Source organism: Pipistrellus kuhlii, unplaced genomic scaffold (assembly GCF_014108245.1).
Source record: "Pipistrellus kuhlii isolate mPipKuh1 unplaced genomic scaffold, mPipKuh1.p scaffold_m20_p_32, whole genome shotgun sequence".
In the NCBI taxonomy this organism is placed as follows: Eukaryota; Metazoa; Chordata; class Mammalia; order Chiroptera; family Vespertilionidae; genus Pipistrellus; species Pipistrellus kuhlii.
The window spans coordinates 3,238,772-3,262,934 of NW_023425532.1; the positions used below are offsets into that span (position 1 = coordinate 3,238,772).

General features: G+C 40.3%; 2 protein-coding genes across 2 annotated transcripts in view; one reads left to right on the forward strand and one right to left on the reverse strand.

Moving 5' to 3' along the window:
* The window catches only part of EFHC2 (EF-hand domain containing 2), a 138,716-nt gene extending 122,141 nt beyond the window's left edge, over window positions 1-16,575 (forward strand). The window contains exons 14-15 of the mRNA XM_045570435.1: window positions 7,004-7,109; window positions 16,358-16,575. Coding sequence (XP_045426391.1) covers window positions 7,004-7,109; window positions 16,358-16,459 — 208 coding nt within the window. The 3' untranslated portion in view covers window positions 16,460-16,575. The remainder of the gene's footprint in view (window positions 1-7,003; window positions 7,110-16,357) is intronic.
* Window positions 2,050-2,457, reverse strand: LOC118731806 (sperm acrosome membrane-associated protein 4-like). Its single transcript, XM_036460669.2, has one exon. The coding sequence runs from the start codon at window positions 2,453-2,455 to the stop codon at window positions 2,084-2,086; it is 372 nt and encodes a 123-aa protein (XP_036316562.1). The 5' UTR covers window positions 2,456-2,457; the 3' UTR covers window positions 2,050-2,083.
* Window positions 16,576-24,163: the final 7,588 nt, after the last annotated feature.

The following is a 24,163-nucleotide window of genomic DNA, read 5'->3' on the forward strand; positions in this document are numbered from 1 at the left end:
GGGGACTCAGGTAGGGAATCAGGATCTTAACATTTGTGGTCAGAAGTATAGCATGTACTGGCATATGAGTCATAATTTGAAAGGATGGGTAGGATTTGGCAAATGATGGCCTATAGGATTTGGCAAATGATGGCCCATAGGCAGGGAGGATTCCACAATGGATGACTAGGGAGATAATACTCAGGGTTGAATGTAGGTACTCACCTACTTGTTTTCACCCTCCTAATAGTCAAGCCTTTCTCCACCTCTGAAGGGCTTCACTTTGTCTCCTTCTTCTCCAACCTGGACTGTTTTTACAGCTGGAGCTTCCCTTTGTATCCTAGTCTTCTCTCTCACACAGTGTCATCTATTATAGCAATAACATATATTAGACAGAATCTATCCTATATAATAAAAGCTAATATGCAAATAGACTAAATGGCACAATGACCAGTTGCTATGACATCCACTGACCACCAGGGGCAGACGCTCAACCCAGGAACTGCCCCCTGGTGGTCAGTGCACTCCCACAGGGATAGTGCTGCTCAGCCAGAAGCCGGGCACATGGTTGGCAAGTGCAGTGGTGGTAGCAGGGCATGGGCCTAAGCTATCAGTTGGACATCCCCTTAGGGCTCCTGAACTGTGAGAGGGTGCAGGTTGGGCTGAGGGACCCCCCCCCCCATGAGTGCATGAATTTTGTGCACTGGTCCTCTAGTGTGTGTATATATATATATATATATATATATATATATATATATATATATATATATATAAAAGCCTCAGCAACCGTTCGACTGGTTGCTATGACGTGCACTGACCACCAGGAGGCAGATGCTTAATGCAGGAGCTGCCCCCTGGTCGTCAGTGCTCTCCCACAATGGGAGCACTGCTCAGCTTACCAATGGATGCCAGACTGCAGTGCTCATAGATGGCTGCCACAGCCCATAGACCACAGTGGAGCAGCAGAGAGCCTACGAGCAGCAGCATCAGGCATAGTGGAGCATGGATGAGCAGGAGTAGCAGGCAGGAGCTGCAGGCAGAAGTGGCAGGCAGCATTGGACTGCTGGTTTTGGCCCGTTCCTTGCAGGCCACACCGAGAGAACCCACCAGTGCACAAATCCATGCACTAGGCCTCTCGTATATTATAACAACAAATAAGGGCATGAAAAATCTCACTATATCAGTGGTCCACGGGAGGAAGGTGTGTGCAGAATTATGAAAAAGGAAAGAAGATCCAGAATTATTACTCATCATGCTCCCAACTTGTGGAGCTCCTTCCTTTCTAAGTCTGACCTGTATGAGTTTCTATCTTAAAAAGCATGTTTCAAGGTCTCTCAACTACTTTTTATACTTTAAAAATTTTTATTTATATCAAACTGATACATATTCTTAGTAAAACATAAAATTATTCTAAAAACTTATTCCAACAATAGCAGTTTCTAGCTGCATTCCTCCCCACCCCATTCACAAGAAACAACCACTTTCAGTCCTTGTAGCTGTTTCTGCAGAAATTTAAATAGCATGCACATACTGCTATTTCTGTATTTTTCATTTTTAGATACTACTACTAACTTCCTGTTACGATCCTTGAGAATTTGACATAATATTTGTTCCCATTATTGTTTATTCTGGATGCTCTTAGGATCTTCTCCTTATTCCTAGTGTTCTGGATGGGATTTTATAGTGCATGTATGTGTTGTGTGTCTTTGTCTGGCTGTATATAGTCACTGTGTCTTAAGTCTCTCTACTTTGGTTCTGAGACATTATCCATAATATATATATATATATATATATATATATATATATATATATATATATATATATATTAGATTATTAGTAGTAGCTTTATTTTTTTAAAGTAGACGCTTCTTTTTTATTTATTTATTATTATTGACAGTATTACTTATTTCTAAATTTTGTTACACTATCATTCCTATGGGGGGAAAAAAGCATTGTATATCTTTTATTTATTTTTTATTTTTTATTTTTTTGTAAGGCCTCTGGCCATTCAATGGGGGAAAGGGGAGGGAAAGGAGACAGGGGACACAAGGAGCAGGGGAGCCCCAAGACCAGTCCCATGCTCTGCCCTCCACGCTGGTCATAGTCATTGAAGCAGCAGCTGCATGCCCAGTGCCAGGCCGGTGGTGGCCCCCGCCTTCAGGATGCCTGTGGGGATGAAGGCTCTGTTACACAGTTCACCATCGCAGCAGGTGGAGATGAGGCTGTAGGTGACGCCCTGGTAGGTGACAGCCTCCTCATTACCACATGAGGTGGTTTCTATGCAGCCTTTGTTGATGATGTTGCTGAGGCCGGGGGCTGTGCCTTCGCCCTCGAAGCACTCCTCGTCGTCGCCACAGGTCATGGGGATGCCAGTGCAGTCCAAGGAGTCCGTCAGATCACAGAAGATGCACTCTTTGGCGCCTAGCATGACTTGGGGCAGAGCCATCACCAGAAGCAATAGCCAGCCAAGGACCATGGTGGCCTAGTGACACTGGGCCTCCCCGAACTGCTGAATTACACTCTGCTCACCCACAAGAGTTTACCCTCTGGTTCTGGCCTCCCAGGCTCAGCACCTGGAGTGTCCTTGGTTCCCAATGCTCCGTGTCCCTCTCAGGAGTGTCTTCCTGACAATGGCTCCTGAGTTTCAGGGTCTGAGAAGCTTCCCAGGGACAGAAACCAGCCAGTGGTTGCTGGCCTATGAGAGTATGTGTAGAGCGGAATGGGGTGACCTCACAGACGCCTCAGGGTTCCACTGGCCACTCTGAAGGTGAGGTCATGGTGGGGGAGGGGTGTCACAATCTGAAGGGCAGATTGACTTGCCAGGGAGCAAGGACATTGACACCCCACTGAGATAAGAACACTCCACCCAGCATATACCATCCTGGCCCCTCAGGCTATGCTGGGTGCTGTGCCTGCCCATTACCCATGTGAGCCCATTTTTCAGATGGGCAAACCAAGGCTCAGGAGGAGAAAGTGATGTGCCCAAGGCCCTAGGGCCAGAATTAGAGCTCAGGTTTATTTAATTTCAAAGAGGGCATTTACTGAGCACCTGCTTTGTGCAAGACCAGTGCTAGATGCTTTAAATAACAACCACTGTGATGACAGGACTCACTACAGCTCACAGGCTTGGGCATGTGTTGGGCACCAGGCAGGGAACTCAACCCATGTTCTCTTCTTTGAATCTTTGCATATGAAGCAGACAGCCAGAGCCTGTCACATAGCAAGTGCTTATCAAATGGAGATTAATATAGGAAGCAGCTGAGTCTCAAAACAGTTTCCATGGGTGTCAGAAAATGATCTCTCTTTCCAGAAGGGGAAACTGATGTATCACTCAGTGGGAGGAGGCAGAGTCCAAGTTTAGACTCAAGTCTAAGTCCAGATGATTGTTTAAGTATTGTAACGTGCTGTCTTCATAGGGTAGGTACCTTGGTGATTCTAATTCTACAGAGGGGGATGTTGAGGCCAAAGGCTAGTAGCATTTTCTTTAACTAGAGGCCCAGTGCATGAATTTGTGCACAGGTGGGGTACTTTGGCCTGGTCATGGCCATCTTACCCAGTCCCGATCGGGGCCAATCAGGAGAGGGACTGTGGGAGGTTGGCTGCTGGCCAGGAGGAGGGACCATGGAAGGTTGGCCCGCTGCGGGAGGTCGGCTGTGGGAGTGCACTGACCATCTGGCTGGCCATGGCGGGGAAGGATCCAGTGCCAGCAGCAGGAGCAAGTGGGGCCGGTGCTGTCAGCAGGTACAAGTGGTGGCTACTGCCCCAATCATCCTCATGAGCAGGAAGAGGTAGAGAAACCCTCATGGGTGATCAGGGCCAGCAGTCACCGCTTGCACCCACTGATGGTACTGAACAATTGGGACTGGAACTGGGTGCCAGTAGTGGATTTGAGGGTTGGTCCCTGTGCCAGCAGTGGATACAAGAGGCATCTGCCAGCCCCAATCACCCTTCAGGAGCAGGGGGAGGTGGAGAAGCCCTGTGGGGCAATCAGGATCAGCAGCCAGCTGCTGATGGCACTGAGCTGATGGCACTTTCTGGTGGCACCTGCTGATGGTGCCAGCAGCGGATGCGAGTGGCAGCTCTGTCTCCAGCAGTTGTCACTGGCTGTGGATATGAGTGCCAGGCAGGACAACGGTGCACTGGAGCAAAGCATTTTCAGTAACCAACAGAGGCTCTCCCTGATCACAGCAACTGGCGCCCCACCTTGGTCTGGCGCCCCTGCTCATCTGCTCCACCATCTCACCACAGCCGATACCTGCCATGTTCATCTGTCATCTGCTGCCAATGCCTACCATGTTCTATGCACACCCACTGGTGATCAGCGTATGTCATAGTGACCTGTTGTTCCGCTATTAGGTCTATTTGCATATTAGGGTTTTATATATAGATTATTGTTGATAGTATTACAGATGTTCCCCAATTTCCTTCCCTTTACCTCCCTCCTCTCTGCACGTGCCCAACCCCAGGCCTTCAGCACACTATTGTCTGTGTCCATGGGCTATGCATATATGTATAAGTTCTTTGGTTAATCTCTTTCCACCCAGCCTCCAGCCCTGCCTTCCCTCTGAGATTCATTCATCAGTTTATTTTGTCCATTAGATTCCACATATGAGTGAGATCATGTGATACTTGTCTTTTTATGACTGACTTATTTCACTTAGCATAGTCATCTCCAGGTGTCTCCATGCTGTCCCAAAGGGTAAGAGATCCTTCTTTTTTTACTGCTGCATAGTGTTCCATTGTGTAAATGTACCACATCTTATAAAATCGTCCATTAATTTTTAATAATTTTCTCTCCTCCATTTTCATCTGAGAACTCTAATTATTAAGATTTGGGGCTCTTAAATTTAGATATTTTTCTCTTCCTAATTTCCTCTTTGTCACTATGATGTACTCCCCAACTTTGTATTCCACCCCTTCTACTGCATTTGTTGACTGCTATCATATTTTTATTTCAATAGGCAATTTTTTAGTCGAATTCTTTTTTTTTTTTTTAGCTTTCTGTTCTTTTTTCATGGATGCAATATATCTTTTTATCTCACGTCTTTCCCTCTGCTACCTGAATTGTCTTTGTTTCTCTGATTCTCTTTTTTTCTGTTGTTCTTTTGTCTTCTGTCCTTAATGCTGGAAGCTTTTTGGGGTGCACCTTGTTGATTGGTAGGTTTCACAGCATGAGTCATCTCCTAGCCCTCATCTTTATTGGGTAATTGCCAGAAACTTGGAGTTCTTTCTGAGACCATCAAGTATTGAAAGAAGAATTCTATACTTTCTTGCTGAATAGGAGAGAGAGAGAGATGGGGAAAAGGAGGACAAATAGGTTGATGAGTCTATTTTTGACCTATAGTTTTGTGGTACAGGATAATATTTTAAAATGAATATTGGCTTAATTATTTCTGATTATAAAATTAAAACCATTCAGATTATACAGGAAATACTAAAGAAAAAAAAACAAAATTTATAAACTCTCTTATCAGAGATCACTATTCTTAATATACTTCAGTGTATTGTTATTAGGCCTTTTTCTATGTCATTTTATAGAAATACTAGAGGCCCAGTGCATGAAATCCTGCGGGTAGGGTCCCCAGGCCTAGCCTCCTGTGATCAGGGCCATCTTCTGCTCATTCTCCAGTCCCTAGGCTGAACGCTTCCTCTGCTGCCAGACTGTCAGGCCGTTGGGATTAACAGCTCATCCCCGGCTGCTTGGGGGCTCAGTCCTGTGGGAAAGTATGTGCTGGAGACTTCACCTCCATGTGTGTGCACCAGGCCGGCTGCTGATGGAACACGCTACCTGCTCGGGGCCCACTCATGTCGGTGCAGCTGCCACCACTGCCACTGCCACTGCTGCTGGGGCTTGAGGCACTGAAGGAAGCTGCAGCGTATGCCTGTGACCTACCAGCCCTGGCATGGAGGTGAAGTCCGTGGTGCCTGCTTTCCTGCAGGCCAGAGCCCCCAAGCAGTTGGGGATGAGCTGGTGATCTGACAGCCAGCCACCCACCCCAATTCTCCTGTTCACCATTGCTGATCCATCGGAGCCTGTAAGCAGCTGTGAGGGACCAAAAGGTCCTCTTTTGAGCCCACCCGGAATGGGGGAGAGACTGAGAGGTGGGCAATGCCACCTCATGGCAATGGGTCAAGCCTTCATTCCAGTAATGACACTTATGGCCTCTGGCCTTTTATAATATAGGATAAACCTAAAGTGAAATCATAAGTCTACATGCTATTTTATGACCTCATTTCCACCCAACAATATATCATGAACATATTTTCTTTTTTAAAATTTCTTTATTGATTAAGGTATCACATATTTGTCCTTATCCCCCCATTCCCATCACAAACCCCTCCCCACACATGCCCTCACCCCCCTGTTGTCTGTGTCCACTGGTTAGGCTCATATGCATGCACACAAGTCCTTTGGTTGATCTCTCCCCCTTATCCCCATCCTCCCCTACCTTCCCTCTGAGGTCCGACATGAACATATTTTCTTGATAGAATATATAGATTGAAATAATCCCTTTTAATGGCTACATAATAAATGATAAAAACACCTTTTATTTTCCCTAAAACATGTACTAGACAAAATAAATCTAGGCTTGCCTTAAAGATTTAAAAAGCATGCTATTTGATAAATATAAGGGCATTTTATTTTACTGACATATAGAATCAACCATTTTGAATTAAAGAGACCTTCAAATATTCTTAACAAAATATAGCAAAGGTCTTAGTTACTGAATAAACTAATTTGTTCCTGTGCCAACTGCAACAAATATTTATTGAATACCTATTAAGTACGAGTACTGATCTAGGTACTACAGATAGTTTGGTGAATTAGATGTGTGAGATCTCTGCTTGTAAAGAGTTTATATTCTGAAGGGTTAAAAACAGATAACAAACCAATAATAGATAAGAAAAATATCAGTTATTGAAGCAAACCTGATATTATGTTTTCATATTAGCATTTAAACTGACATTTTGGTGCTAAATTCTGCAGTTTGAATCAAATTATATACTATAATTGTATTTTCAGTTTTGAAGACAGTGAAGGACAAATCGATTATAAGTCATTTTTCTCTGCGCTGAACTGGAGAAGAAATCCTGTGCCTGAATTAATACCGGTATCACCCTTGAAAGAGGTAAAATTAATACCTATTTTAAAAACCAGCTGTGGTATCTCCCTTTCATTTCGCCCTCTTTTATTCTTAATAATATCCTTTGTCTTAAAGTCATTTTTCTATGTAAAATATTAACATCCATGCTTTTGGAAAGAGTGCTTATGTATTTTCGGGTATTTGTGTTAAATGATAATTCACTTTCCATGCAGAGTGAACATCTGTTCTATAAGAGGATGACTTTTCTTATGCAGCTGAATTTTTTTTAACCTTAGTCACATCCAATTACATGGAAAATAGGATAATAGGTTATAGTTATAAATAGATATAAACACTGTTATCAAGCGAATCTGGTAATATCATCATGAGCTACAAGAGCAAATCTCAAATGGTGAATATGTCAAGAATCCCCCGTGTATCTGTGGCTGTTCTCACAGGTTTGCCTTGGGTCAAACAATACAGTATGTGGATACACATTTCAGAGTGGAGCCGGATTTAAAATGAAAATTTAGTAGAAAAATGCTTGGTTAGGGAAAACAAAGTTCATGTGATCAGATGGTGCTCTCAACATTGTGGAATTGTCTAAATTCTCTAGGATCTCTTTGGACCAATTGTCTTTAAGAAGTGAGTGGGTGAGTGGTGGTTTGTTTTTATTTTAACATGCTCCAGAAATTGATTTTCTTGGGAAAATCCCTTGATAAAGCAAATGTCATGTGTTTGATACTCCCAGAAAAGAGGCATTTATTCTTTCTGATCTCTGCTGACCAGCTCATTCTGGCCCGGACTGGTCTGGTACCCCTGGGGAGTTCCCTCAGGCATGTAGCTATTCTGGAGTGTCAGGCAGCTTTAGAACTTCCAGATGATTGGGAGACAGTGGTGGCCTTTGGAATTAAACAGAACTACGGTTGGATTCTGGCTCATAACTTTCTTAACTAATTCACTTACAAATGTTATTCTCCGACAAATCATGATTAAGTATAGACTCTCAGGAAGTTCTGTCTTCTGTGCTGGGGTCTAGAGGAAAAGGTCAGGGGCCCACTTTTGATAGGGAAGGCAATCAATACACTTATGATTTGGAGTATGGCATGATACAGCCCGCATGGGTTGTAATGGGATGAGAAGGAAGCTGCTTATAAGACAGACTGGGATTGGGGAGGGACAGGAACTCTTCTCAGTGGAGGTGATGCTTGAAGTTTCATTGATGAACTAGAGGCCCCGAAATTTGTGCACTTGGGGAGCAGGGTCCCTCAGCCTGGCCTACATCCTCTCGCAGTCCAGGAGCTTTGGGGGAAGTCCAACTGATGGCTTAGTGTGCCTAAGCCATCAGTTGGACTTGCTTAGCATTGCTGGTGGTGGCAATGGCAACCCACTGCTACAATCCCTGAGTGACTGGAGGATCCCCTGTTGGTTTCCCTAAACACTTCCAACAACTTTGTAAATATTTATTTTATTAAACTCTTCTCAACTTACACGGTTTGCATATGTGCTTTGTTTCCCATGGGATCTTGAATAAGACTCGTACTTATTTTTTCTAGTTAGCAACTGTCTTTGTTGTTCTTTTCCTTACTTTCTACTTCTCTCCTTTCTCTTTTCACCAAATCCACCACCCAACTGTTTACTTGTGTGTTGAGGATTTCGTCATCTGTTGTACAAAAATATTATCATACTGCATGCATTTGTCTTCAGTGTGTTTTTCTCACTGAATAGTAAATCATGGGAAATTTTTCTAGTTTAATATGTATAGACCTCAGCCATTCTTTAATAAGTGTGGTGTGGGTATAGAATAATTTATTCATCCATTTCTAAACTTACTCTGTGGCAGGGAACTGATAGGGGAGTGGTTATGCTAGAAGAGGCCATGGAGGAGTTGGACCAGATGTGTAGGTTGGTGGGGCCCAGTTGAGCAAAGAAAACCTATCACTTAGAGCTTTGGGGATCACCAACATTTGGGGAGCCTGCCATAGTGAAAAAGTCACATGTGGGACTTTAGGACAAGATTCACCAGGCTGTGAAGCACCCAGCTCTGAGTGTGATGTGACAATATTAAAGTTTTGTTAAGAACAAGGCTTAGCTACTCTGTGGAGGCCAGGGGTTGGGCAACTGTATGCTTCCTTCATTGTATGAGTTGGTCAGGCTGGCTGTGCCTGAAGCTGCAGAGATACCATAAATAAGTTAGAACCTGGATGTCTTTACTCCTGGACTGAATGTTATCCTCAAGAGGATCTCATTCCTGAATTTTGGATCTCACTGAGAAATAAAATGGGACTTCTCAACTAATGAAAGCTAAGCAGGACTAGGTATTAGATTGCATCAGTGTTAATGGATGAAATTTGTGGTAGGGTGGGGATTTGAGACATCTTCCCAGTGTAGTCTGTTTAACTGAAGTTAATGAGTTGGACAGGGAGGAGCCAAAAAAGAGGAACAGGACCGCAGGTGTCAGCCAACCAGAGGCTGAGTAGGACATGGGATTGGAAGGACAGGGCATCTGGGAATTTCAGCAGGGGTCTCTCCAAAACAAGGGAGTAAAGTGGCAGGGAATCCTGAAGTTGGCATTATTCAGCAATCAGAGGCTAGTCAGCAGGCTTGAACTGAGCCTTCAGTCCTGCTCAGGGCATAGAATAGGCTAAGTCACTATACCAGTGAAGTTTCATCAGGAAATATACACATAATACACTCAAAGGAATCAGGGGTATGGATTTAATGAAGGGACTCTTGACAGAGGAGTGGGTAGGGTTAAGGAGAACCAGTGAGGGCAGTGGAACACTCAGGTACTAACAAGAGTTGGAAGGCTTTACCATTTCTAGGTCTGAAGAAGCAGAGGTGGGTGGTAGTATTATTGGACCCAGTAGAGAAGTCAGAGCACATCAGAAGGTAGAGTTTAGCCACTGCCAAACCATGGCCAGGCAGGAAGGGAGTAGAGGAAGGGGAAGTGGAATCAATACCCTGATCTCTTGCTACTTCACATTGGCTGGACCCACCCAAAACCCAGAGAACAAGGAAGCTCAGGAAATGATGCAATTCACAGAGATTGGCCTCTCAGTGCAGAGAACTCAGTGAAAAAAAAAAGGGAAGGGCACAAAATGGATTGAAGGGGCAAATGGAGAATGATCTAGCATAGTCTGTTACCAGAATAAAGAAGAGCTCAGGTGAACAAGCCACACAGCGAACATATAAAGCCAGATTCAGTCTAATAGCTCCTGGATTGGTCTGCTGGATGTCAGGTCTGGTCCTCTGGACACAGATGGGGCTCCCCTACCTGTGATGGTTAGGTGATCTCAGCTAACAGGGCTAGGGCCCAACAATAAATTAGTAAAATTTATAAGTAGGACTATGATTGTAGCTAGCCCAACTTTGATTAGTCCTACTACCCTTTGGTGAGAGGTTTCCCTACCTGGATATGTGTAAGCTGACATCCACTATGACTGTTGACTGTGGCCTATAGCTTGGATTCTCAGAAGCTCTCTTGGCCAGGCCTCTGCCTGTCCCCCACATTGGGGCTATAATTTAACTCTGACTCCATTATGTGACTGACTATGGTGTCAGCATGTGGCTCTGACTCTGTCACAGCCTGGAGACCCCATCTCCATTCTATTGTGCTTTCTCACAGATGGTAGCTGTAAAACTGGCAAAATAGGCCCCACTGTTTAGAATCAGTCTGGTTAATCTCAGAAGTCACATTAAAAAATAACACTAAAATCAGTCCTCATATAAACTTTATAAGTTGCACTGGGTGACTTGCATCTTATCTTTGGACATTTCTGAGAAAATTTGGATGTGGCTTCATTTCATAAGCTCTGGAACTGCAGAAGCATTAGCAAATGGCTCTAAAATTCTTGTGTCACACAGTATGATATATACCCTTGGCAGTGGGGCTAGGAGGACATTGGGTGCACCTTGGGATATATCTTTGGGCACCTTACTTGTTGAGGATCTTCTTTTGATATTTAGAGGGTAGAATAACCTGTGATATTTTATTGTCCCAACAACTTTGTGAGGATATATTATTCCAATTTATAGATAATCAGAGACTCAAAAGCATTCCTAAAGGTAAAGATTATATAATCAGGGGATAGTGCCAACACTTTAATAAACAGTCATTTCTAATATTTCAGGTTGAATTTAACAAATAGATTATTAATCATTCTCACTGGTAAGCACATACTGCTTACCTAACACAAAACAACAACATAGTGGGAAATTCTGCTGCTGGAATCCACTTTGTTTTAAAGTGTTGGATGATGTCTACTTGAACTATATGTCTGTCTGTCACTAAAGCTCAAAAAAATCTGTATCCTTGAAAACTTTACTTGTCCTGTAATACATTTTTAAAAAAATGTTTTTTTTAATTGATTTTAGGGGGAGAGAGAAAGTGAGAGGGAGAGAGAAACATCAGTTGGCCGCCTTCTGCATGCCCTGCTACTAAGCTCACATCCCGGGCACGTGCCTTGAGCAGGAATTGACCCTGTGACTTCTCGGTGCATGGGATGACGCTCAACCAACTGAGCCTCACTGGCCAGGGATGTAATGCAGTTTTAAGGAGAAGTTTCTTGCTTACAAGTCACACCTATGTTTTAGTTACATTCACACAGATGGCAGCTTTTTTGAAGCTTTGTCTGGGGCAGAGGGAAGCAATTGTGAAATATTGTTATTATAGTAAAGACAGAATGCATAATAATATAAGCAGATCTCATGGCTTGTCATATGAACTTTTCCTTATGTAATCAGAATACTCTTTTTAAAAAAATATATTTTATTGATTTTTTTTACAGAGAGGAAGAGTGAGGGATAGAGAGTTAGAAACATCAGTGAGAGAGAATCATCGATCAGCTGCCTCTTGCACACCCCCCACTGGTGATGTGCCTGCAACCAAGGTGCATGCCCTTGACCGGAATCGAACCCGGGACCTTTCAGTCCGCAGGCCGATGCTCTATCCACTGAGCCAAACCGGTTTCGGCTGTAATCAGAATACTCTTAATCATCTTGACAAGTTTTGTGAACTATCTTTCCAAAATTAATTTTAATTTATTTTACTGAAACTTAACTTTTTGTGATTTTGTCAATTTAACTTGATTACTTACAAAGTCATATCAACCTATTACAATGAAGAAAATCCAATAAAACCACAATTTCAATTCCATGCACACTATTGGACTTTTCTACAAATTCATAGATATTTCCTGTAGAAATGTCCCTTTTCAAGTGAGGGGAAGGGAGTAGTAGGGTGAAATCACTAACATGACTCTTATCAGCCTTACATTTGGGAGGAATAAAAATAACCTTGTTTCATTGAAGCATGGAATTTAATTGGCTCCTGATCTTTTCCCCTCATGCATCTGGTGGCCAGTACTACAGTAGAAAATTTTAAACCAGAAGGAGACATAATCCAATTAAATGTCCTTTTAAAAATGTCAAAGCAAATAAATCCAGGACCCATGAGTCTCTCATAGCTTTGCAATTCTCACTGGGCAGCTGCTATTTACTGGGTTTCTATCCAGTGCCATCTTTGCTTCCTATTTCAAGGGTGCATGACTTTATAATTGGCAGCCACATTTTTTTTCACCATTGATGAACAAGTAATCTATTGCCAACTTGTTTGACATCTTAAGTAGCTCGAGTAACAGCCAGCTTGGAAGATGTCATGGGGTCCTCGGCAAACAATAATTCCCAGCCATTTTAGAGCCATGATTTTACATTGTAGTTGAATTTTACTCAATACTTCACAATTCTTCCTTTATTCATAAAATTATCTGTGGCACATGTCCTTTTTCTTCAGATTAAATTGAATATTTTTTTGAAATTTGGTCTCTATTCTCTTGAGTTATCTGGAAGTCACACTGGAAACTGAATTTATTCACAATTTGTCAGGAAGTTGCTTTGTTCCAAGATGTCTTGTGACTTTCATAGATATTTCATTAGTTTTGATAAATGGAAGATTGCATAATGCCTTCGTTTGACTTCCTTTAGAAGCTAACTTGGAAACAAGACTTAGAACATAGTGTTGTTGTTTTTTTGGGGTGTGTGTGTGTGAAAAGAGCACTAGTAAAGGATTTGAGAAGTGAGAAATGGAAGAAAAGGAGCTATAGAGCATATTATTAAATCAGTAACCAATGTGGGTGACTGGAGCTTAATGCCTCTGAGAAACACAGGGATGCAATAGCCAACAAGTTATCCCACCCCAGGTGCAAGGGGTGCAATAGCCAACAGGTAACTCAGAGTTATCCCCCCTCCCCCAAGTGCAAGGGAGCTGGTGGTTGGAAGCCAGGCTGGTGTGAGCCTAGTGGAGAGGGTGATAGAATGGGGAAGGGCACTGGCAGAGCCTGCTACACAAAGACATTTAAGATTCCAGCATGCACCATCCAGGGAGCTCCTTTACAGAAACACAAGCAGGCTCACCCTCATCTTGAAGGGGGAGGGGGGTGGAGTATTGTAGATGAACTCTCCTGTTGTAAAATTACCATGTAGTTATTTCCACTTAAAAGTTACATGTACCTCTAGGAATACAATATAATCTGGAGGGTTTTTTGTGTTCTTGTTTTTTGTTTTGTTTTGTTTTGTTTTTTGCATTTTGTGGTATAGGATGAATAAAAGGTCAATGGAGACAAAGGCTATTTAACTCACTGCCCCAGTTGTCCTAAATATTCTGTAATGTTTAGAATGTTTGTAGATTTATTATTAATAGAACAATTAGGCATGGTAATATGGGGATTCTCCTGTCACCAAAGATCTATTTATTTTACAAAGTGATTGGCCATGTTATTTCTTTAGATAGATCCAAGTATGAGCAAAAAGTATGAAGAGAAATCTTTTCTCCCTACATTATTGATTCCCCTTCTTCCAAGTTGCTTAAGGCTTAGCTCCTGCTTCCTACCCGCCTTTGAATTCCAATTTGATTTGCATTATTTAAACGAGTAACTTGGAAATCTTCCTAAAATTGTGGGTTGGCTATAATTCTGGTACCAATTCCAATGTATAGGTTTTTCCCCTATACCCGTGGTTGGCAAACTGTGGCTCCCAAGTCACAAGCAGCTCTTTGGCCCTTGAGTGTGGCTCTTCCACAAAGTACCACAGCCTCGGCAAGTCTATTTTGAAGAAGTGGCATTAGAAGAAGTTTAAGTTTAAAAAATTTGGCTCTCAAAAGAAATTTCAATCGTTGTCCTGTTGACATTTGGCTCAGTTGACTAATGAGTTTGCCAACCACTATCCTACACCAAGCAATTCTCAACACCAGCTGTGTGTCCTACAATTCAACTCAGTTTGACAATATCTACCAAGGGATAGCTTCAGATCACACAGCTTAGTGGTTCAGCCCTACAAGACTGCCTCCCCACTTCAGACACCATTTACCTGTCCAGGTTGTCACCTGAGAATCTGACCAATTAGCTGTAGGTTAGAGATTCCCTTCTTGGGTTTGATTAATTTCTTGTGGCTCATAGAACTTAGAGAAACATTTTTCTCACTGATTACTGGCTTGTAATGCATAGGGCAAGGTATGGGGCAAGAGTGAGGAGCTTCTATGCCTTCTCCGGGAGAATCTCTATCCCCAAATCTCATGTTTAGCAACCTAGAAGCTTGGAGGTTACTACAATAATAGGACTTCAACACATATTTTTTGAGAGGACACAGCTCAACCCATAACACTACCCCTTTCTTTTATGACCACTTCAAACCAGTCGCCTTCCAGGTATTATATGGTCTCCTGTAGCAAAATCTTTCTCATGTGGCTCTTATGTGTCCCAGCTTCCGCTGCCCATGTTATGACACAATCATTTCTCCCCAGGATTATTGCAGTAACCTCCAGAGTGATTGTCCTTTATTTCACTCTTCATACAGCCTAGTTATGTAATTAATTCCTAATCAGATTTCTTTGGATGAGATTCACCAATGACTTTCCTTAATCACAGTATAGAATATACACTAGCCCTAGTTTGGCCCCATCTTTTCCTTTCAACTGCCTTTCCTCTTTGTGCTATGTGCCCCAAACCATTGCACAACCTATCCTTTCTCAAAAAATCAATCTTTCAGTCTCCAGGCTTTTGCTTATGCTGCTCCCTATGCCTGATACAGCCTTCATGACTTTAATTCCCTGCTAAACTGCTCCTTATTCTGTAAGTTCCAAGTAAAATATCACTTACACAGGTTGCTTTCACAATTTAATCACATATAATTATTGAGTCCTTACTTTAAGTGTTTCTGTGATACCTTGTGGGTTTGGTTACCAATTTAGCTGTAGGTAACATAGAGCACCTCTTATATAAAATAATTATCCTTGAAAATAGAAATTTAAGGAGCCACAGTTATAGGTTTTTACTTTTTTGTTGATTACATGCATACTTTTTATTTATGTTGCATCTGTATAGATTTATATATACAAGATTTTTTATATCTCTTTGACACATTTATTACTTATATAATTTTGTTGCAACTATCTCATAAACTTACTTCTTAAACCCCTTTAGAGTGAAGGTATTTATTTTATGAAATTAGCACACACATATACTTATCATATATTAAATAAAAAGTATATATATATATATATATATATATATATATATATATAAAGTATATGAAGTATATATAGAGTAGCTTAACCCCAAGAGAATACTGTGAATGATACAGTGTTTTTTCCATTGTTAGATTGAAGAAACAGTAACCAAGCAGTTGTATAGCTAGTAGTTTGGCTTTAAAAAAAAATAAATTCTTAATAAAGCATAAGAAGAGCTACCACTGCAATAATGCTGTATAACAAAAATCTTATTGGTTCTTAACAGCAGGTATTTTTTTTCTCCATCGGCCTGTAGGTCAGCTGGGTTTGGCCCAGCTCTGCTTGCTCCACTTGTGTCATTCTGACCAGCAGCAGCTTCATGGGTCATGTTCTTCTCATGGCTATGACAGAGGCACAGGAGGCCAGGCCAGATCATGCCAGCACATTACGGCCTTTGTTTGGCACATCTGCTAACATTAAATAGGCCAAAGTCAGTCAAATGGCCAACCCCCTATCAAAGGAACAAAAAAATCAACTCCATGGAAGGTGTTGCAAAGTCACATCTCAGAGATAATAGGTGTATAATTCTAATACAGGCAGGGATGAAGAATTGAGCACAAGAATCCAATGTCCCACAAAGTCCTTGTGATCCAAAAGTGGACTGCAGAAATGTCTGCTTTGAAAAGAAAATATTTGCCAAGAGCTTATATAACAAGAAATAATTTAATGTTGCATTTACAAATCTAGACTTTGAAATGTGGTTTTAATTATATCCTTTTTTTCTTTTTAGAGATGTGAAGATGTGTGGCTTGGGATGCCATCACCTATTCCTTTTAAATGCGTTAACTATTTTAAATTTTTAGAGGATGTGTATGGCTTAGATGTGGAGTGACCATGCCAATTTTGCTCAGCTCCCTTTGATTCCCTGCTCTGATTTTGCCAACTTTATTTCAGTGGGTATAATTTCATTAAAAATAAAAAAGAAACAAGGTTCATATTGAATTAAAATCTGTAGACTATAATTAATTTCTTTTTTGTCTTTAGTTTTTCAGAGCATCATATTACAATATATAGTGATATGCCAACACTATTACAAATGTCATTTAAAGAAACACTGAACACTTTTATTATATGTATGATTTATTAATGCCAAAGAATCTTATGGTAATTTTGCAACCAACGTAATTTGATTTATTGCAACATAAAAAAATTACTTTTGACAGCTATACATAGCAATATAAAATCAAATTATATCAAAGCAATAAATTAAGATCGTATTAAACATTTTTGAAATATTTTTACATGTTTGTTACCTGTATAATCAAATTTTGTAGCAGCCCACCTTATCAAAATAATCCTTGAACCTCTAGAGCAGTGGTTCTCAACCTTTCTAACACTGCCACCCTTTAATACAGTTCCTCATGTTGTGGTGACCCCCAACCATAAAATTATTTTCGTTGCTACTTCATAACTGTAATTTTGCTACTGTTATGAATCATAATGTAAATATCTGTGTTTTCCAGTGGTCTTAGGCTCTACAGCAGCGGCTCTCAACCTGTGGGTCACGATCCACAGGTTGAGAACCACTAGCAGGGTCATCTAAGACCATCCCATCGGAAAACACAGATATTTACATTACAATTCATAACATTCATAATGCTATTCTAAGACTATAGCATTTCCCTCTTGCATTTCTCTAGTTCTATTTTTATTTTCCTTCTAGGCCTATACATTTATGAGTCTCAGCAGAACTTTTGTCATGTTGTGTATATTTCATTAACACTTACAATCATGGACATCTGGGAATTCATTTGAGAGGTTTGTCCCAATCTATCCCAGTCTTCAGTGTTGGGTGCCATGTACCATAATCTAACAACCTGGTGTTCTCAAAGACAATAGAAGCTTATGGAGAGGGGAATGCAACCTTTACCTTTCAGAGAATGCTTTGCGGAGAGGATGAGGTACTAATGCTATCTCAGGGGCCCTTCTATCTCATTCTTTCACTTCACATTTACCTAGAAATGAGCTGGCTTCCTGCCACTCACACATATTAATTTTCTCAACAACAATGCCCCTTTTAGTTTTTAAAATTAAAGTTGATCAATAAATGATTCTTATATAAACTCTATACGTGCCATTGTTAGAATAGACTCCATAGGACTTTCCAATAAACTAGAACACTCAATTTAATACTAGAACCATTTACCCACAAAAATCTAATTTTGCCTACTTGAATTTTTCCCCAGGTTTTTTTTTTTTGTTGTTGTTTTTTAAGACAACTGACATTGTCAAGCCATTTTGTCTCTTTAAGATTTTTTATTCCCCAAAGAACAAGATTCTAGAAGGATGACACTTTCCTGGAATTTTTCAAGCTGACATATTTGTCACTTACCTATTCAACTCTTCAGTCAGTTGTCTTTCCTTCAAGATTTTAAATATATAGATAATTTAGCCCTTACACAAGCTTGTACTATAATTCATTTGAGAAGTAGTAGGAGAAAAAGGAAGCAAACCAATGATATGCTCCTGAACTTGTAGGATGACAACTGCTTATTCTTTTGCAGAGATGTGTGTCACTGCCCTGGTTATTCGAAGTTCAACCCTACAACTAGCAATTAAATGGCCATTATAGGAATCATGCCGATAAACATGATACACTGCAGCCATACAGACACTTTAAATAATTATTCTTTTTATAACTAAGCCATATACTGAAGGAGATTTATAATTTCGAGATAATATCCCCATTAGTAAAGTTTATGGCCCAATAAACAGCTCCCACTAGTTAATAAATGCCAAAGCCATAAAAACAAAGACCATTAATGTAACAGAATTTCTGTACCACCCTCTTGCTGGTGGTCTCAAGGCACTGAAGGGAAATGCTATCTTAGGGAAAACATTTATTCTTGTTATGTAAATATCAATGAATTGTCTTATAATCCATCTGGAAATCTCCCAACACACCCCTTTGGTCCCAGGTGGTCCCAAAATGCTGGTGAATTCTGTTTAGGTTTCAAGTAGAAGATAACTGGTTTTCAGCACAAATAAACCCTGTGACTCAAATATTTGGGGGTGTTGGGGAAGAGTTCTGGAATTTCTGTCTTTTCTCTTCTTTCTAAAAAAGAGAACTTCCAACTATTGCCATTATCCAGAGTAATACTTTCTCAAAGTTTTATAACCTTAGCATATACTTACATCTGTGGCTACTAACATCTTCTCATTTTGATGGAAAAGCAAGTGCTGCCTGTAGATGTCTGGGTGAGTTGAAGGTTAATATAGGCCAGCGTTTTTCAACCGCTGTTCCGCGGCACACTAGTGTGCCGCGAGATGTTGCCTGGTGTGCCGTAGGTGCAGACAAGACAAGAATTTTATAATTTTTCACTATTTTGTTTACTTAATATTTCATAATAAAGTAATTATAAAATACTTTCTTTGTGTTTATTTGATTCCTATTCAAGAGAATTACTTTATATATAGTCAATATAGGCACAGAGTTAAATTTTTTAACATTTTCTAATGGTGGTGTGCCTCGTGATTTTTTTCATGAAACAAGTGTGCCTTTGCCCAAAAAAGGTTGAAAAACACTGATATAGGCAACTCTTTTGTACTAGGAATGAATTGTTTCTTAGTATTCTTGGAACTGTGGGAATGATTGATAAAGTCATTTGAAAGCCCAAATCAAATTGTCTTTTTCATAAGAAACTGGTTAAAAGCTATTGAAGTTCACATTCAATGGTTTGCTGAGTCATTTTTGTCAAGTATGCATGTTCTTGGCAGTTGACTAATTTCAGTGTTTAATTGCCTTCACTCACCCCTTTTTAATTTAACCATTTGAACTATTTGGACCTGTTTGAAGAGTATTGTGGATCAGTTTATGGATCAACTTTAGTGCTTACTAAAATAGTTACAATTTTAAACAACAGAAAGGAGATGAAGAGCACTGTAACTTTCAAGTTAGAATAGTTTAAGCATTTTGCCTACTTTATTACATTTGATCCAATTAATGTTAAACATACCATTCTTGGTCTTTGTATGCTATGCTCTTTGAAGTTTTTTTTTTTTTGTTTTTTTGTTTTTGTTTTTTTTTAGGGTTGTAGATGTAACTGAACAGAAAGAGAGTTTTTCCTTCCTGACACACAGCAGAGCCAAACCCTGAAATTTCAGTGGAGAAATTGGAGTCGCTTTATTGCGAGGCCTTGCAAAGAGGATAAGAAAGCTATTGCTCAAAAGCCTAAACTACCCAATGACTTATAATTATAGGGTTTGTTAGGGGAAGAGGTATGAAGAAGTGCTGGCTGGGTGAGTTTTAATTAGAGGACCTTGGAACTTGGTCATTTATGGTCAGGGGCTTCAGCACCAAAACTTCTTGGACAACAGACATTTTGCTCTGAAAAGGTTCTGGTGTTCAAGTTCCAGTCATGTGAGAATAGAGAACAGGGGAGGCACATGCATAGTGCTGTCTCTGTAAATAACTCACGGCTTGTACTGATCACCAATCTGCTAAAGGAGCAGAACCAGTTTTAAGCTGGTCAGTGTGATTTATGTGCTGTTTCATAGAGTTTCCAGTCTTTATGGGCAACTCAGTAATGTGTTTAAGATACTTAAATTGTCAGTCCTTTTTTCGAATAGGGAATTCTTGATGAAAAACTAAAATCTGTCCAAATTAACAACAACAAAAACTTTTGTCTTTCCAACTTGGATTTATTTATCTTAATTTGAATGATGACTTCTTCATAGTCTTTCCACTTGTTCTTCATTTCCCTGTCCCCTTCTTCCATACATTATAATTTTGCTATAAGTTTGGCCATCGGAGTCTTCAGTAATAACTTAATGAAATAGTAGGGGTTTCCATAAAATATTTATGATGTTTAATATTGCAGAATCCATTGAATAATGAATTGTCATGTTCTCAATTATATGTATACTAGAGGCCCCTTAGCCTGGCCTGCGGAATCAGGCCAAAACCAGCTCTCCAACATTTCCTGAGGGGTCCTGGATTGCAAGAGGGTGCAGACCAGGCCGAGGCACCCCACTGGTGCATGAACCTTGTGCACAGGGCCTCCAACATCCCCCGATGGGTCCTGGGTGCAGGTGAAGCAGATTCAGGGCCTACAGCAACCTAACCCATGGCCGATTCCGTGAGGAATAGGGCTCCTTCCTCTACTGGTCAAGCATCTGCCCCCTGGTGTCATTGCGATTCAGAGTTTCTCACTTCTTGGCCTTTTGGCTAAGATCAAATGTAAAAATGATCCAGAGTGTTTTCCCTTACTAAAGGCCCACAAGACCTGCATTCCACTTTGAGAAAAATTTGGCCTTTACCTTCATCCAAAGTTTCAGTCTTGCCCCATCTCCAGTGGTCCACTGTTCAGCAAGACAAATGCTGATACTGAGACTTACTAGGAATCAGCCTTTCTACCCATGTGGGACCACATTATTCAAACAAAAGACTGGTCATCATTGCATCCTTCAGAATGATTTATGACCAAAAGGGGAAACTGTGGATAAAAGGGAGCCAACACTAAATCTGACAAGCTCAGGCGAGGCCTACATGGTGGGCCTTACAAACTCAGGGACCTAAAGTAACCACATATGATGGTCTCAACATAAAAATTACTAATTAAAAGTGTGTCATGGCTGGTAGTCATGTACTAGGTCTATAGCTTCCTTGACAAAGGTCAATCTTGATTTTAGTTGAACCTGTCTATTTTTTTTAATCTGACATATCTTTGAAATGACAGAGTAAACTTCTTTTTCATCTATCCCCACCAGAGAACAAACCCACAGAAACCAGTATTGTTGTCTTGTTCCTCACATACCATCTCTGTAAATGTTATTAACTATCATATATCCACAAATGTAAAAGAACTATTCACATATCATAGAAAGGTCACTGGAAATGTATATGATCATATTAAGCAATGTCACCCCAATAATTTAGTTTTAAAAAAGTATGTCTCTCCATTTTACTTTTTATCGAATCTCAGAAATTTCCCTTTTTTGCTTTCTCCTGAACCCTCCTTAATCAACCACCGATGAGTTTCATGTAACCCTAATTGTCTCCCCCTTTGATTCTAATAAAATAAGCTGCAAAACTGTCATTGTTTGGAGCATTTTCTCAATCCATTGAGATTTTGTTTCTTGGTTATTGTCATCAGTTTGGCTCAAATAAAATATTGTATGATATTTTAAATAAGAATATAGATATCTGCACTTTGGATATCCTTCAGAAGTGGTCTTGTAGGGGCATACACTTTTTCCTTCTAAGAAGTTCTTCTGGGTGGTCTAATAATCATATTGACATAAGACAGATTAACAAGATAAAAAAAATATTTGTTCATATATATACCTCCTGTATACATGGGAGAGACCTATGAAAACTGAGTAACTCCCCCAAATGGCGCACGCCATCACCTTAGATACCATCTTCAGCTAAAGACTAAAGAAGACAATGGGGTCCTGACAGGTTTGGCTCAATGGATAGAGAGCTGGCCTGTGGACTGGAAGGTCCCAGGTTTGATTCAGGTCATGGGCATGCACCTTGGTTGTGGGCACATCCCCAGTAAGGGGGTGTGCAGGAGGCAGCTGATTGATGTTTCTCTCTCATTGATGTTTCTAACTCTATCCCTCTCCCTTCCTCTCTGTAAAAAAAAAATCAATAAAATATATTTAAAAAAGAAGATATTGGGGTGGCAAATCAGTTATGGGAGGCTACCAGGAAAAAAACAGTGAACAAAGGTAATGTTATGCAGCTTTAAGTTTGCCTTCTCCATTTTATATTCAATTTAATATTTAAGATTAAGTTTTAGGATTAAGATTTAAGATTTCTTTCTCCATTACTAAGAGTTTCTAGAGATTTAATCACTCTCCTTTTCCTTGGATGAAAAGGGAGACACAATTGTAGATTTCCCTTATAAGTGCAGTTATCTCTTACAAAATGGTAACTCCTACTCAGAGCTTTTTCTGTGCCTGCAGGTTTTTTGTTTTATGGTTTTTTTTTGTTTTGTTTTGTTTTTAAATTTATTTTTTTTAAATATATTTTATTGATTTTTTACAGAGAGGAAGGGAGAGAGATAGAGACCTAGAAACATCGATGAGAGAGAAACATCGACCAGTTGCCTCCTGCACACCCCCTACCGGAGATGTGCCCGCAACCAATGCACATGCCCCTGACCGGAATCGAACCTGGGACCCTTCAGTCCGCAGACCGACGCTCTACCACTGAGCCAAACTGGCTTCGGCTGTTTTATGTTTTTTTAAATAATGAGTCTCAATTAGTACTTATGCAAAAGAGACATAGTTTGGGGTCACAAATTCTGCTTCCCCACACTCTGTAAATGACCTTTCAAACAGCTTCCAAATAATGTTGAACATATAATTAAATGATGAGTCTCTGCCCTAATATTTGTTGGAGCAAAGTTTGAATTCCATCAAACTTTGAAGATAGGTTAATACCTTTTTGAAAATGAATTTTTTTGAAGTTGAATGAGCATTTTCAGACACACAGTCTTTTCAATTCTCAAGAGACTATAATGTGTAGAAATGGAAAACCCATCGAGGCAAGATCAATGAAGCTATTTAGCAAACCTGGAGCAATATGGAGCAAACATCATTATTACAAAGGGTAGTGCTGACTGTGCAATTAATTTAAGAGAAATTTTAATTCACTTCCACTTACCTTTTTCTACCAGGTTAAATATTGGCTTAAATAATGTTTAATATTTTCATTCAAGGTCAATTTACATTCCCCAAAACTAAGAGTTCTGAAACTAAAATGTTCATTTTTGCATTCATTTCTGGTCTCCAGTAAAATTTTTTCTGAAGGGACTTTTCTGCCTATTATGTGTCTGGTGCATGGCACAGGAACCCAAGGTTCAGCACTGCTGCTGAAAAGCAACTGGAAAAGGCTGAAAAATATGCTGGATAAAAAACTCCATGGTGGTTCTGCAAGTAGAAAATTAATGACCGGCTGGAATCAGTAGGAGCTTTTACTTTTAAATACTCATTAGTTTAAGCAGGGAGGCCTGATGTTATGCAAGTTACAGAGGGAAAAAGGGAAGCCTCTCCCCATTGTCTATTTTGAACAGAATACACACATTTAACTCAAAGTGGTGAATAGTTCAAATATATCAAACCAACATGGCTTCTCATCAACCTCCTAGCTTCCTGAGCACTACTTTGCATATGTGTAAAGCCAATAACAGGGGCAATGCTTGTTATGACCCCACTCGAATATTAAAATCCAGAGTAGAAGATGGCTTGGTGGAAAACACAAGATCCATTCTCCTTTAGCAATAGTTCCACCAAACCTGGCTGGTGTGGCTCAGTTGGTTGCAGTATTTTCCCATGCACCAGAGGGTCGTGGATTTGATTCCCATCAGGGCACATACTTAGGTTGCGGGATCGATCCCTGGTTGGGGTGCACCAATTGATATCTCTCCCTCTCTCTCTCTCTCTCTCTCTCTCTCTCTCTCTCTCTCTCTCTCTCCATCCCTCCTTTTACCCCTCTCTAAAATCAATGAAATAAAATAAAAAGTGAAAAAAAGAAATAGATCCACCAAAGTAATTTTTGTGTTTCCGTTTTCTTACTTAAATATAC